At 39.7% G+C, this 15,362-nt stretch overlaps 1 protein-coding gene across 1 annotated transcript; it reads right to left on the reverse strand.

The window, feature by feature from the left end:
* Positions 1–1,050: 1,050 nt before the first annotated feature.
* mcm6l (MCM6 minichromosome maintenance deficient 6, like) lies at positions 1,051–14,202 on the reverse strand. Its single transcript, XM_017707401.2, has 17 exons — positions 13,934–14,202; positions 12,343–12,489; positions 11,197–11,307; positions 10,700–10,949; positions 9,185–9,350; positions 8,683–8,828; positions 8,375–8,525; positions 7,195–7,336; positions 6,952–7,093; positions 6,736–6,843; positions 5,052–5,207; positions 4,413–4,541; positions 3,853–4,014; positions 3,514–3,628; positions 2,909–3,103; positions 1,625–1,764; positions 1,051–1,245 (listed from the first exon to the last, which is right to left on the reverse strand). The coding sequence occupies exons 1-17, from the start codon at positions 14,026–14,028 to the stop codon at positions 1,123–1,125; spliced, it is 2,478 nt and encodes an 825-aa protein (XP_017562890.2). The 5' UTR covers positions 14,029–14,202; the 3' UTR covers positions 1,051–1,122.
* Between the last annotated feature and the right edge of the window lie 1,160 nt (positions 14,203–15,362).

The following is a 15,362-nucleotide window of genomic DNA, read 5'->3' on the forward strand; positions in this document are numbered from 1 at the left end:
ACAAATATTGTTACACAAGTTAAATGACGATTAAAGCATGAGTAGATTTAAACAATAAAAAAATAAAGTAAAAAAACTAAGTTGTCATTTAAGTACTACTTGGCTTTTTATTACATGAGAACAGGAGCTTCAGTTATCAGCTTGTTAGGTGCTACAGTTCTTATCAATACACGTTTGGCTTAAACTAAACTTCAAAAGTTGGATGCTAAACCAATCACAAGGCAGAACAGATGCGGTCACCAACATAAAACCAAACAGAGAAAAAAAAAATATATATATACACAAATTGTTAATGACTAAAATGACCAGAAAATTACTTTCCTTACAAATAAACTTGATTAAAAGTACTGTTTGAAAATAAACGTGGGCAGTTGCTACACACCTCTGAACACAATGTACATGTAATTTAAGTAAACACACTTTACTACCCATCCCTGAATCTGTGGTTAAAAATGGGAATAAACCTCCCAGAACAGGCCCTGACCAACTCTTTCCTCCTGCCTCTTTAATCACAATATATTTGCATCTGCAAAGACATTTTTCTGCCTGTATTGTCTGCCATTTCCAATTCCTGCTGTCTTATCCAGATATAAAGCCTTTTTGTGCAGTCAATAAAGTCTCTGGGGAACTGATATGTTTACCAAAGCCTATATATAATTTACAGTACATTCATTATGCATCCTTGAATCCCATCAAGACAGAAACAGCACTTCAAGATTTCAAAACTGGTTTAATGGTTATAACATGCTTTAGGGTCAATGAGTTTAAAGCCATTTCACACCAAGAAATATACAAATATATAACCAGAAGTGAACTACTGTATGAAAGTTTATAGGTTATAATAGAGGTTAGAGTTTATATTATACAGAACTTTAGTACAAAAACAATCAGACTTTTAAAAAACTGACCATTATATTTGCACAGGAACCTCTGCTGCTTGATACAAACCACATTTGCCTCACTGATGAGCAGCTGACCCAAATCCCTCCATTGCTCCAGTGGAACAAATAAATTCTGTCACCTAGTGGATGCGTAAGGAAGCACATGTGCTCCATTTTCCAAGATTGTTTATTTTTATAAATACTATGCAGACAATACAAAAACAAGAAACCACAAACTCCTCTAGTCTTCCAATATGTAATTGGGATTGACCACTAGGAAGGGGTCTTCCTCCATGACTGGTTCCTCTCCTTCGTCACTGACCTTCTTAAGGCCCGTTTTTGTCAGCTCTATGATGATATGGTCCTACGATTGGAGAAAATGTACTATTTTAAATGGACATTTTTAAAGATACACTGCAACATAAAACCCATTAATAATCACATTTTAACAACCATTATTTTGCATACAAAAAAAAGTCACATTGGATTAAAAGCATGTTAACCGTTATAACCTTAAAGCAAACAGTAGTAGCATTGAAGATTTCATATTTGTTTCGGTTTTTTTTGCCATTATAAAAATGGAGAGCATCTCTCTGTCAAGCAAATCTCTGTCTCTCTGAAAGGTAAACACTTAAAACTCACCAGCAGAGATTATTCAACATTAGAATACCAATGTCTGCAATTTCAATTCAGGAAAATTAAAGTTCTATCCATGTAAATTACTGAAGTATAACTAAACTCACATAATGGATCAATCTGTGCAACACTTTTTCAATAAGAGACTTCCTGGTGATGAGTTCAGCCTCAGACTCGATCTCGCTCTCGATTTCCTTCAGGTACCAGTTGATGAGCTCACTCTTCTTTAGAGAGGACTCTTCATCCACTAGGAAAACAATGGTTTCGTTACAGTTCATTTGATAAAATGCAATGTCTTCATTGACTTCAATTAGGGTATAGATGGCAGCATTACATAATAATAATAATAATAATAATAATAATAATAATAATAATAATAATAACCACCACAACAACAACAACCACCACAACTTTATACATTTTTTTAAAACCGAAAATCAGTTGTATAAGGCAGGCCTCTGATTGCCTGGGGCCTCAGACCATAAGACCAGCAATATTGATATGATACTATGATAGTGTTGGCACTGACCCCTTCACGTGTATAGAGCTACTTTCGTTTTTTTCAATTCAACTTGGTTTGGCTTCAAAGAAAAATGTCAATATATTGGAAATATGAGTTAATACAGCTAATTCTGTTTATTTTCTGAAAGAAATAATTTGCACTGCTTTAAGTGCACAAAAAGTGAAATTTGAAGTACTTTTTTGTTCTGCATTACATGCACTTTTTACAGTCCAACAATAATTGTGGTGTGAATAGTCTGTAAATGGCTGACCCAAGAGTAGTAAGAGTAATTATTATTATGGCTGGGCAATATGACAGTATTCGAATACATTATTCCACAATATACACTTCTGAACATATTGAGGATATTGTCAGCATTTTTCATCACAAAGCAAAATTAGTCATGTGCAACTGGATTTAGTGCAGCACAGTAGGTCAAATACTGAATAAAAATCCTCTCTTAAAATGTAGCACTGCTGGTTCTTTTTTCTCTGTTCCAACTAATCAGATGTCTGAAAAAATAAATAGTAATGTAATTTTTTTTGAAGCATCAGAGTATTGGATTTTTCCCATATTGCTCACTTCTAATAAAATTCCTGTGCCAATCCACCTCACAGTAACAAAGTAAAACTGCTCAGACACAGCTGTACAGTGTGCTGTTATTGAGCATGTCCTGTGATACAGTGGTGGCATGAACATATGGCTTATGATCTTTCAATACAGGAAAGATGTGGGAATTTGGGGAAACTAAACAAATTCTTTATCCTTTATCTAATGAACAGTGAAATATCTCACTTTACATCACACAGCCTTTCCTTGTAAAACTCCTCCAGCTTTAATAATGCTTTATTCTAAAAGACAAAACTGGTTACAAGTCAGAGAGACTCACATTGCTCCATTTTCTGCATGTGTAGCACCAGCAGGTTGGAGAGTCTGCGGTACTCTGCGAAGGACATGCGCAGAGCTGGTTTGGTTGTGGCCGTTTTCTCCTGCCGCTCGGCCTCACCAGTGTCCATGGCCTCCACTGCATCATTAGCAGCTCCATTCTGATCGTTCACCTCCCCAGCCAACAGCTCGTTCTGATCTAGAGAGGCAGAGTCCATTACATCCCTGTAAATGTACATAATTTTTCCCTTGCACAGAATCAACAAAAACATGTTTGGTGTATGGAGTTTTGCACTAGAGCTACTTCAAAATTGTAACCAACGAGTACTGGAACTTAGCGCTGTGCAAACTGCAAACTAAATCATTACAAACTTGCTTGTATGTGAACTGGAAATAAAAAACAAAAGCACTAATTTGTTTAAAAAAAAAAAAAAAAAAAAAAAAAAAAAAAAAAAAAAAAAGATATTTACCTCACCAACTCAAAACTCACAAGATCAAATCTTTTTTGGATTGTTGGTCATTTTATACAAATCCATAAAATTTATTTTCCAAACTGTTTTGGAATTAAAGTTTGCATAAAAATGGGTTAAACCGCACAGACATGCTTACCATTCATATCCTCATTATCATCTTGTTCCTGGTCAAAGTTGATATCAGGAGAGTCCACACGAATGATGGACTTATTCAGAAGTCTAAATGCTTCTTTCACATGTTTGGGATGAACCTTTTAATAATAATAATAAAAAAAAAAAATAAAAAAAAAAGTGTTAAAAGTGTTAGTTTCAGAAAGACAACCTGCTCCACAACTGGCTTAATAATTACACTATTCATGACTCTATTCAATTCAAGTTTAATGTTATTATGCACATAAGTGCAGTGCATGACAATTATTTTGGGCTATTCTCAGCTTCTGTGCCACATGAAGTGATTGGCTGGAACTCCACTGACCTCATCTGAGCAATAGAGGCGGGCCATGGCCTCGGAAAGACGCAGCATGCTCTCCAACTGCCGCACTGTGATTCTCCAGGCAGATTTAGTAGTACCACCTCCATCCCTCTGCCGCAGGCGTTTATACTGCTCCACCACAAACTCCTGTGCCTCCCGAGTGATCTAGAACACACTTGGCAATATGGGTCAGAATATACATATCCCACTCACATGTACTCTGTACTCAGACAAGCAACAATATTTTGCCGCTGTTATAAAACATTCTGCCAAAAGGATAAAAAAAAAAAAAAAAAATGTATCAGATTCCATAGTTTCACAACCTTATTCTAATATTTACTTGCATTGGCTTGTATTGTAGGTACACTGCTGCAAGACCTACATTTCCCACCACCTAATTTACATCATGACATTTTCATACAATGAAAAGGGCAGCTGCTTCAAAAAAGTGTGAAATGAAAAGCATTTGTATATTTATGTATGAAAGCAATGATTTCCTGGTTAAATGTGCAAGCAAGCAAGCAAAGATTGACTTGCAAAAATGTAAGGCCAGGCAGTCTTACCTTTGGTTGAAACTGCCTGGCAAAAAGTATGTATCTCTGGATGTCTTCTGCGGCGTAAACACGTTCTACCGATTCTATATTCCTGGCATGGAGGTCTACAATTCGCCTGGCTATGGCATAATCCGTCACCTGGGTAGACAAATTACAGTACCACTTATGGAGCACCAAGGAAGACAATGACATCAGATCCACTGCATCCTCTTTAGAGTTTCGTACAAGTCTAAACCTAAATTAGTAATATGGCTCCTTAAACTCCATTCCTGTGTTCTTGAAAGAAAGAAGGAGAAAAAAAAAAGAAAAAAAAGAAAAAGAAAAAGCACCTCAGGTTTAAACTTGGGCACTTTAACTACTAAACTACTGTGGCACTTTAAATCAGACATTTGTCTCTGGACGCCACAGTGTCTGAGGTATAACAAAGTTTCATCTTAAACTAAGATCTACAGCAGGTTTGAAATGGATGGTGTAGCTACAGAATTCCTCAGCCAAGCAATGCAGCTGGGGAAGAGTATTATTAAAAACAGTAGTTTTTTTAAAAACCTGAATTAAATATTTGAAACTAGCTTAGAAGAAGGCTCAGGCAACCAGATACAAGCTCTGCAGGTAGTCTTTCCACAAAAAAAAATTCTGATATGCCCTCACCTCATTGCACTCATCCACCAGAATGAAAAAGAGGTCAAATCTGGACATGATGGGGGCGGACATGTTGACATTCTGCTTCAGAGACTTGGCGCGGTTGTACCTGCCATCAATGGGATTGGCTGCTGCCAAGATAGACGTGCGGGCATTCAGTGTAGCCTAAATAAGCACAAAGTTTTACTGATCAGTCATTTTACTGTTTTGAACTTAACCATGTTCTCCTGAAGGCCCCATCCAGAAGCAGAAGCTGCAGCAATGCCACAATTCTGTTTACCAGAAGAATGCAAAGTTAACATTTGTACTGCATGTCTTACGGTGCATCAACATTATGCCAGATTGCTTTGCACTGTGCCCAAACATGATTGTCCCTCCTCCTCACTCCTTGCTGGCCTGTGCCCACAGTTCTGGATGTGAGCATGTTTAAATCACAATGCAACTTTTTGTGGTGAAGAAAAGCACTCTTGCATGCCTTACAGATTTATTGATCATGCAACACAGCGATTTTCTGTTCACTGCACTCCATGTATAGGATTTTTACAGAGACAGCTGAACTACAACTGAACAGTCTTCAGTAAGGTGGAAACCAGGCCCATTATTACCCCATATATCCTTGAACGAATTGAGAAGTGGGACAGCCGCATCACTAACACCATGTTTGACTCAAGGTTAGGGATCATACTGGACGCATTCGGATCCGTACCGAATTGTACCTGAGCACATTTCTTCCAGCTGGCCCAGTACAGAGTAATTACAATGATCAAAATAACTGGACTCTGCGGTCGAATGTGCTCAGGCATGGTATGGTTCGTCCTAGTGTGAATACACCCTTTGTAGATGCTTGTCAATCAGCAAACAGTGGTTGCAAGCTATTCATGTTTATGGATTTCAATAAACTCAGTTTTTCAGTTTCTGTATAAGTCACTACAAATTTCACTGATTACCCACCTCATACCATTGAAACAAGAGAATACAGCTTTAGAAACACAAAATCTTCATCTTGGGTAAATGATCAGTTTTAACAAGTATTCTGGCAGCTTTTTCACAAATCAGGGTTACGTTATCCAGAGGAGTTCCAAGAGCCTGCCCAATAGGAAGAGAGAGAAGTCATACTGGACTGTGGGTGTGACAATTAGTCACTTAGACTTTATTAATCAATTTGTGAAACAATACTGCTCAATCTAACTGATGCTGAGCAGCCTTGCTTTTATAAAACACCAAAAGCTACTGCAGTGCTGATGGCACTCCCTTGTGACGAATCTTCAGCCTGCTCAATGTGAGTTGGCAAGTTACATTATGATAATGTACATTTTAAACTTGTTTTCTCTTCCACTAAGAAACAGCGCACACACAGACTGGCCATACAAGCACAACACCATTTTTTTAAACAAATTAAATATCTTTAAAGCCTTCCTAGCTGATCTTTCAAGTACAATTTTCATTCTTTGAAAGGCTATGCATGTTACTTTTATCATTTGTCAAAAGTCCATTTTATTGTTTGGTCTTTTAAAAAAAAAAGAAATCCCTCAATCCCTCAAAATAACAGGTAGATTACTCAATTATCAAAATCCATTAATAGTGAGAGGCCTCTTCTGGGAAAACTTCACTTGGGTTTTACGTTATCCAGCTAATCCTGATATTTGAAACACCCATGACCCAGATCTTTGTAAATGTTAGAATGATGATGTACCTTGACTCCAGCCTTGGTGATGGAGATGGTCTGCTGCTCCATGGCTTCATGGATGGCCACTTGGTCTTTCAGGTCCATCTTATCAAACTCATCAATACAGCACACACCCTGAGGAGAAGTTGTGATTTTATATACACACATACATCAAAATATACACTAATCTTATGTTTGCTTTAAGCTGAAGAAACACCAAAGACCTCAAATTAAACTGCTTACATTATCAGCCAACATGAGAGCTCCAGCCTCAATTACAAACTCGTGAGACTCCTCGTCTTTGACCACAGCAGCGGTCAGACCAGCAGCGCTGCTGGCCTTACCACTGGTGTACACAGCTCTGGGCACAAAGTCCTCAACATGCCTGAGAAAGACAGAACGTGTAAACACGCCAGACACACTTAAAAAGTCCTAGTCACGTTATTCCTTAACCGTTTTGTGCTTAACATTAAGTGCTAAACATACTTGAGGAACTGGCTTTTGGAAGTGCTGGGGTCTCCAATAATGCAGACATTGATATCTGCTCTTAGAGAGGTCCCCTCCATGGTTGTCTTGGCCACACCACCAAAAAGCATGAGCAAAATGCCACGCTTGATTTCATTGTTACCTAGGAAATAAATTGTCCGGAATCAACTTTCTGTAACAAAAAAATACTATATAATATAAAAAAACTATATAATGTATAAAAAACTGAATATGTTAAACATTCACAACTAGGTAGGGCTGGAACAGCATAGCGTATCATACTATATCAAATTGCATTGCAGTGTGTTAGTTTGGGACACTACAAAGCATAACTTAATGTAAGGCACATTTTCAGCTACTCATTATGTAGTGAAAAATGTATCAGTTTGAATAATGAATTTTGTGATGCTTACATTCCTAGTAGGAAGCTAGTTAGATCCAGAATGACGAACAAAGCTGGAGATGATTCAAAATGACTGATAACTGTGCATCATGAAGTTAATATACAATTAAATATCCAGAATGCCAGATGTCATCAAAAGTGATCATATCAAGGCAGACAATTTATGAAAATTATTGCAAAGCAATTATAGCATAGAAATGCTCATTTAAAAGTGAATTTTACCAATATAAATCCCTAGGAAACCAATTAAATCATTAGGATCATCAACATTACCTGAAAAGCCTCCAAAGCCACAGTTAGGTTCACTGGTCATTTTGAAGTGCCAATAAATTAATTCTATTCATGTTTTCCCATCACCACACCATTAAATAAAAAAAAAGTCTTTCTTTAAAATACACCATCTCACATCAAACTCTGACTTTATTTATTTATTTTTTTAAATTATGATCAGTGATTGAATTTCTGTTTGCTCCCAAAATATTTGAAATGTCTCTCTTGGCTATTTACATTCAATACTGTATAGTAACTTTTTTGCTTTTATAAAGTTCTCAAATATCATAAGAATTTAATTGAGCGGTCACAGTAGCTCCTGGAGTCCTTCCACCTTATAAGAAATTAGTTCCATCTGTAATCTTACACACCTATTCCAAGTTTAAGAGAATCTGAATTTTACACCCAGGTGTGTTGAAGCTAAACTCAACAGCACAGTACACATAAAGGAGAAGGGCTGTGTACTCCAGCATTAAAAGAACACCCAAAAAGTGTTCTAGAGCCCACCATGGATGGTGGGGAAGAGGCTAGTGCAGAGGTTGTGATAGAGGTTCTTATCCTGGCTCATCTCAAACACCTTCTCCCACTCCTGCACAGTCATCTGGTTCTTCACACTCTCCGCCGTCTGGTCCTCCTGACGCAGCTCCTTACCTCCAAACTGAACAGACAGATTAATGGAGGTTAAGCTTTGTTAAAAGTACCACTATTGTTCTCATTTTAGACAATCTAGAAACATCATGTCCTTATGAAGGCTGTACTACAATGTGGAGCTCTACAGTCACTGTAAGAAACTCAATCACATGGTGATCCCTCACCCTGGGGTTTGTAGGTGCAACATGATTGGCCAGAAAGGCCAGTCTGTAGGACAACTCTCGAACACCCAAAGCCTTTAGGCCTTGAATCCCGTCCGCCTCAAAGCCCTCCTTTCCAGTCACCCTGCTGCTGGTCTCCGCTCTAGTACCTGCATAACAGATGCACACGAATTCAGCAGCTAGTTAGGACTTCCCCAAGCGCACAATGCACTCAGAGGAAAGCACCAACCGCCAGATCTATTACAACAGCTAACAGACACCTGTGCTGGCTAGCATTGCGCCAAGTGATCGGGGGCCATCCTACCCACCCAGAGAGTGAAGCCAATTGTGCTCTCTTAGACTCCCAGTGATGGATGGCTGTAGCATCACCAGGGATCGAACACATGATTTCCTAATGATCGGGCCAATGTTTAGACAGTTGTGCCACTACGGACCCCCTCAAAACTGAAATTTATCATGAAGTTATATTTCTGCCATATAATCCACACCTAATTGCAAACCATACCAGAGAGCGCCATGGCAGAAACATCAGGCACCACTATGAGAGTGCCAGTAAAATCACAGCGGTCCCCAGCCTGCGCGGTCTCCACAGCCTCAGCCCTCAGGATCACCTCCACGCTGCGGGGGATTGAGCCTCGAGGAAGCTCCGCCTGCGTTTCCTGAATACGTACCTGAGACGAAAACATGCAATGACACTTTTAGCCTATCGTGTTAAAGTTCTGCCTGAATGCTTACATTTTACATGTAACCCACATTCTCCTTTATGAAAAAGTTCACAGCAGAGTTCTTAAAGCAGTTTATTGGTGTTCAGTTTGCTTATTTAGATTTGTACTGGAGCTACACAACTAATGTAGTGAACAACCTTAAAGCCACCAGTTAGCATGGTACAAACAAAATGCCTAAACCGCACACCTTCCTCAAACTGCATCAACTAAAGGGTAATTTCACGGATTTTTCAAAATCTATGCATAATTAAATTGTTACAGTATAAACACTCATTCAGAGTGGTTTGATGTGAAGTACCCTGCGGTAGAGAAATTTACCAAGCCAGATTTGTTTACAGTGGTGGTTAGAGGCATTGAATTCACCCAAAACCTCTTTCTCAGAAAGCTATTACACCACTATTTTACCATCATCAATATAACATGTAAAAACTCATGTGTAGGTTCACTGGTTCTTTTCAATAGTAAATAAGACAGATATATTTATGTTGTAGACATTGTGCCAACATGTAATGTTCTCTACAATGAACCATTTCACATCAAGTCACTCAATGACTGTACATTTCAGTGACTGAACTAAGCACAAATGTTTAAGATTGGTGAAATTCCCTTTTACATAATTCTAATAGACTATTATTATATTAGTGTGATACTGGACAACATTGGCCCCCCTCCCATATATCTGTCCATTTTCAGAGACAACAGTAAGTCATAGTGTTAGAAACCACATTAATAATTCTATTTGAGATTACTCAACAACTTAGTTGATTGAGGTGTACAGTAAGGCTGAATGATTTAGATAGTTTTCCTAGTTGTGATTTTTCTTGGGATGCAATTTAAAACTGCAATTATTTTATTCAAATGAAATATAGTTAGAGTTGTGTCATCACATGCATTGCACATGGATGTCTAGATGCTTCTGACTGGTCTAAATCATCTACAGGCTGTTCACAATCTCCATGACATTAGATTTTAGAATTTCCCCACTTAAAACAACATTGTTGATAGTATAGGATCATTTAAATTGCAGCTCTTGTGATTTGAAAAATGACACTGCTTCATATTGTAATTGCAATATAAAAATGATCAGTCATTCAACCCCAACATGCAGTTTGCACATTGTTAATGGGTGGGGTATGCATTTCCATTACTGGTAGGCAAAGTTAGCCTTGTACCACCAGTACAAAAGTAAAGATGAAAACTTCAGACAATATGCATCTTGACTGATTTCCTACTTGTGGTGTTAAGAGGAGAAAATGTGCAAATTTGATTTTTTGCCTGAGATGTACTCAGATTACCTTCTGGAAGTCGACAAAGCGGGACTTATTAGTGTCCAGCATGAACCTGCGACGATTGGCGCAGACAGGGTTCTTGCAGATTGCGGGCTGTGTGTATTTAAACTGCTGCTCCACATCCTTAATGACTGACTGACAGTCCAGACAGAGGAAAGTTCCACTGACCAGCTCTGGGTGAACAGGGTGTGTCCGCACCACCTGACCACTGATCCGAAGCAGAGTGCCGATGCGAGCGGTGGACAGCTCACGGATCCTGGTCAAAAGAAGCTAATTTGTCAAGAGTATAAGAAGAGTGAAGAACATTGCTGTAATATCAACATACTTGTATGTGCTGCATATAAAAGGGAAGGACAATGATTCCTGACTCTTAGTGGTTTTGGAGCAATGTTCAGACAGGGCTGATTGTCCATAGCCAAGACAGCACATTCCACACAGAATTCAATAGCGTCATAACACAGCACTCTCTAACTCCAGGAGCTTGTGTTATGTGAAATACTAACTTTTGTCTTGAAGGAAAGTCAGAGAAGGCCACATAAAACTCCTTAGATGGTGGTATGTTTCCATGGTCACGGGCAAAGTGGCGCACTGCTCTGCAAAGAAACGGGTAGACCCTGTGGACAGAGAGAGAGAGAGAGATTAAACTGATAAGAGACCCATTACTTCCAAGCAAACAACCATACTAATGACACCCTAATCACTCAAAGGGCCCATATCCTACATTTTTTGTAGTAGTGGGAGATTTCAGTTCATTCTGTACACTGATTGAAATTCTTTGTAAGGTATGAGTATTGTCATTACCGTCAGTATGCAGATAATGCGATGTGCAAACAGTGAAAAACACTGTTGCTGTCACCTCTCATGTAGCGAGGCTGAAATCAGCTTCTTGTTTGAATATTTCTGCTACATCTTAAATGATACAGCAGTTATATTACATTTTATTATTGCACCATTTAAGGTAGAACGGGAAATTCAGACAAGAAGCCAGTGAATGTCCTTCAGTAAATGTTACCAGCATTAAAAGCATTATTAGGATATTCTGATAGCTTCAATCACCTTATCAGGGGTAAGTAGTAATATTAAGCTTGAGTCTGTGCTAATTTAAAACGCACACGAGATAAAATTACTTTGGGACATAAGACAACATTCGGCACCGTTTTTGTCAGGCTCAAAGAAGCTGCAGTGGGCTTTACACACTCGCCTTTATCGAGTCAAGGTTAAAAAGCAATACTCACACCTGTCTATGTATTGGTCATCTCTGTTTTCACTATTTCACCAATTAACAATATTTTAGATTTACTTCAAGTATTAAATATGGTTCTTATTAAAGGTGAAGCGACATCCAGAATTATATACCCCTGTTAATCTACTTACTTACACACCCAAATGGTTTTATTTGAAAAAGGGATCCATGAATACACCATCTATAGACTATATGGACTAAGAAATAACTGAATTTGACATGTCAAAACGGAGTTTTGAGAAAATAAAAGTCACCATTTAGAGATAAGTCAGCCCAAACATCATGAAACATACACACAACTCAGAAAAACAGCCTATTTTTCTTTCTCTGACTGTGTTTCTTTAGGTCACCAAGTGAGCCTAATGAGATGCTTCACATCTGAAAAAGAGTCTCTCAGCTGGCCTACCTATAATATTCCTCCTGAATAGTGGTGGCGAGTTGCTGGTTGTACTGCTCAATGTTGGTGAAGCTCACAGTCAGCGTGTTTCTCTCGGGTCTGATGAGCTCCTGAGCTTCAGGTAAATACAGCGGATCTCCAACTTTATCCTGAAACCTAATGAAGCCAACAAATGTCACGAATCTGAAATCAGTTTCATGTTCCACCTGGTTGAGGGAGATTTGTTGATAATGTGAAAGATTTTTCAAGAAACAATGCTAATTGCAATCATCTTATACTTTGTTTCACTCTGGGCAGCTCTGACCATGACTATGTGGTGTGTGCCAAGCAGGCCCAATTGTGTCAAAAGCTGGGGCCTGGAGAAGCGCACACGTGCACGCACACCCTGTTTTTACATTATATCAATAAGAAAGTCTTTGAGAGGAGAAACATGTACGCTGAGCGACTCAGCTGTAAACACGTTAATGGTCTCTCTCTCTCTGTATGTGCTTGGGCTGTTCTGGAGTGTTCATACAGTACGTTTCAACCAGGCCTGAGAAACACTGCTCAGTCCCATCTTAAACATAAGTTGTAACTATGATGGGGACACTTAACCAATGTTAAGGAGCCTGAGCCTGCCCACACCTGCACATAGACAGAGACATAGTTTGGGCCATAACTTTATTTTTACTAAAACATTTTAACGCTCTCGACTAGTCACAACTGGGAATAACCTGTTTATTCACAATTACGGGATAATCGATTATAGCTTCTTTTGCACTCTTGATCAATGAAAAAAGGGATGTCATACCATATGGTGTAAGAGCTTAACCAAGTATGTGTAACTAATAGCTTATGTATGATCAAATGTAATAGCTTAAAGGCAGTGATTATGTATATTTATTAAGAGAAATGAACTGAAATGAGTGATGAAGGATGACACGGCACCTTCAGAAGAAGAAAAAAGGCGTTAGTGACAGAAGGCCGAGGCTAACTGAAGAAACAAAGTCAATAAAAAGGTACAACACTGTCACTATTGTAATTAAACTCCGTGAAGTCATGTGTGTGCGACGGTGGTCGTGGTGGGGTGTCACTCCAGACAAGCATAACAAATGTTTTTCCCTTGCAGCCCCGGGCAACTCAGGTTAACGCTTTCATTTTTAAAGCCTTAATCTTTATCATAAGCAGTACGTCTCTCTTGCCATTCTTGGTGTTAACACCTGTTTTGTATTAGGTAACATTGTATTTTTTAATTAGAAGCATGCCATTTCCCCCCCAAGTTTGTTATTTTCCCGTTCCACCTTAAATGGTGCAGCAGTTATTACTATAACACCCCAGGCACCTAAATGTAACTGCCGCTCCATTTAAGGTGGAACCAGAAAATTCGAACAAGAAACTGGCGAACCAGAAGTTCAACTTGAGCCTCGTACAAAACATCTGAGGATCGTTTAGCAATGGCTGAAGCGTTTTCACCAGTGATAAAACAACTAGCTGGACTTACTCCTCCAGAAACTCCAGTGGAGGCATTTTCACCAGAGATAAGACAACTAGCTGGACTTACTCCTCCAGAAACTCCAGTGGAGGCATTTTCACCAGAGATAAGACAACTAGCTGGACTTACTCCTCCAGAAACTCAAGAAAGAGTTTTTGACACTTCTCGGCCAGGTCATCTCGCACCTGCACGCCCGCGTTGTTGGTTTCTGCTACAGGTTCCATGGTTGAAAGGAAAACCAGAAGCTGAGGAGAGAGAAGAGCTGCGGAGGGGAGACGCTTCAGCACATACACCACCACAGCCCAGGCGCGTGCTAATGACGGCTGGCCGGGAGCAGGTGAGCCGTCACGTGCACTGATTAGCCTGGGACTCTTGACCGGCTCTCTTCGGTCAGGAAGGACCACATAGGACAACTTAGAACTTAAGAGCCTAGACCAGTCACGTCACACCACACACACACACACACACACATACATTTTCTAAGCCGCTTCTCCCTCAGGGTCGCGGGGTGGTGGTGCTGGAGCTGGTGCTGGAGCCTATCCCAGCGGTCATTGGGCAGAAGGTAGGATACACCCTGGACTGGTCGCCAGTCCATCGCAGGGCAGACAGATATGGAGTCAAATTAGGGTCTTTAATGGTGACGAGAAAAAAAATATATCGCAAATATAAGATTAGCATTTTGTATTTTACGTTCCTATTTCGTTTCTGCAATACTTTCCCTCTTTTGCGTTTCTTTCTTTTGTTTGCGCGTCACACTGCTTTTCTTTGCGTCTCGCATTTTACGTTCATCATTTTTTTTCGCGCTTCTCTCTTTTCTTTGCTCCGGTTTTACCCTCTGTGTGGGGGCGGGGAACGAGGCGTGGCCAAGAGCGAAAGGCGTGTCGTGAACGTTCCGCGTCAGCAGTTGGAGCCACCGTCACACAGCGCGGCAATTCGGTTTACTGGTATCATGGCAGACGGCCGCCCAGCTGGACCACAGCTATATACACTTTATAGATGGATGAAATAATAAACCTGTGCTAGGCATGGTGGAGGAGGAGGAGGAACAGGAGAAGGAGGAGGGGTTGTCTCGGTTGCTGGACCTGACCTCCCTGTTCACTTAAGCTTTGGGTCAGCAAATGTCAGAGTCTGAGTGGCCGGAGTGACATCAGGATACTCTTTCTGCTAAATATAAAGTGACCGTTAACAGTGTATTATACAGAGTAAGGTTAGCCCAGCTCGCTCCATGACTAACAACCAACTACCTCCACATGCACAGCCTAAATTATGGGTCCTGAATTAAAAGTCTTCATTTAACATTTCTTGAAGACGTAAAAGCAGCTACAACCATCCCAGTCCACTGCTCAAACTAACTGAAGTTAGCTCGTAATTAACTTACTGGAGTTCATTAGCTCACTTTACCGTTTACCAAGATAATACGTTTAAAGAAACACGGGTTGGGATCCAGTGGTGGACGCCGTGGGAACCATTTGGCTATATAGTGGAACTGGTATCCATGTTTTCCATGTTAGCTAGCTGGCCTACTCTTCTCACAGCCCTGATCACACTGCACAATTTA

Source organism: Pygocentrus nattereri, chromosome 19 (assembly GCF_015220715.1).
Source record: "Pygocentrus nattereri isolate fPygNat1 chromosome 19, fPygNat1.pri, whole genome shotgun sequence".
In the NCBI taxonomy this organism is placed as follows: Eukaryota; Metazoa; Chordata; class Actinopteri; order Characiformes; family Serrasalmidae; genus Pygocentrus; species Pygocentrus nattereri.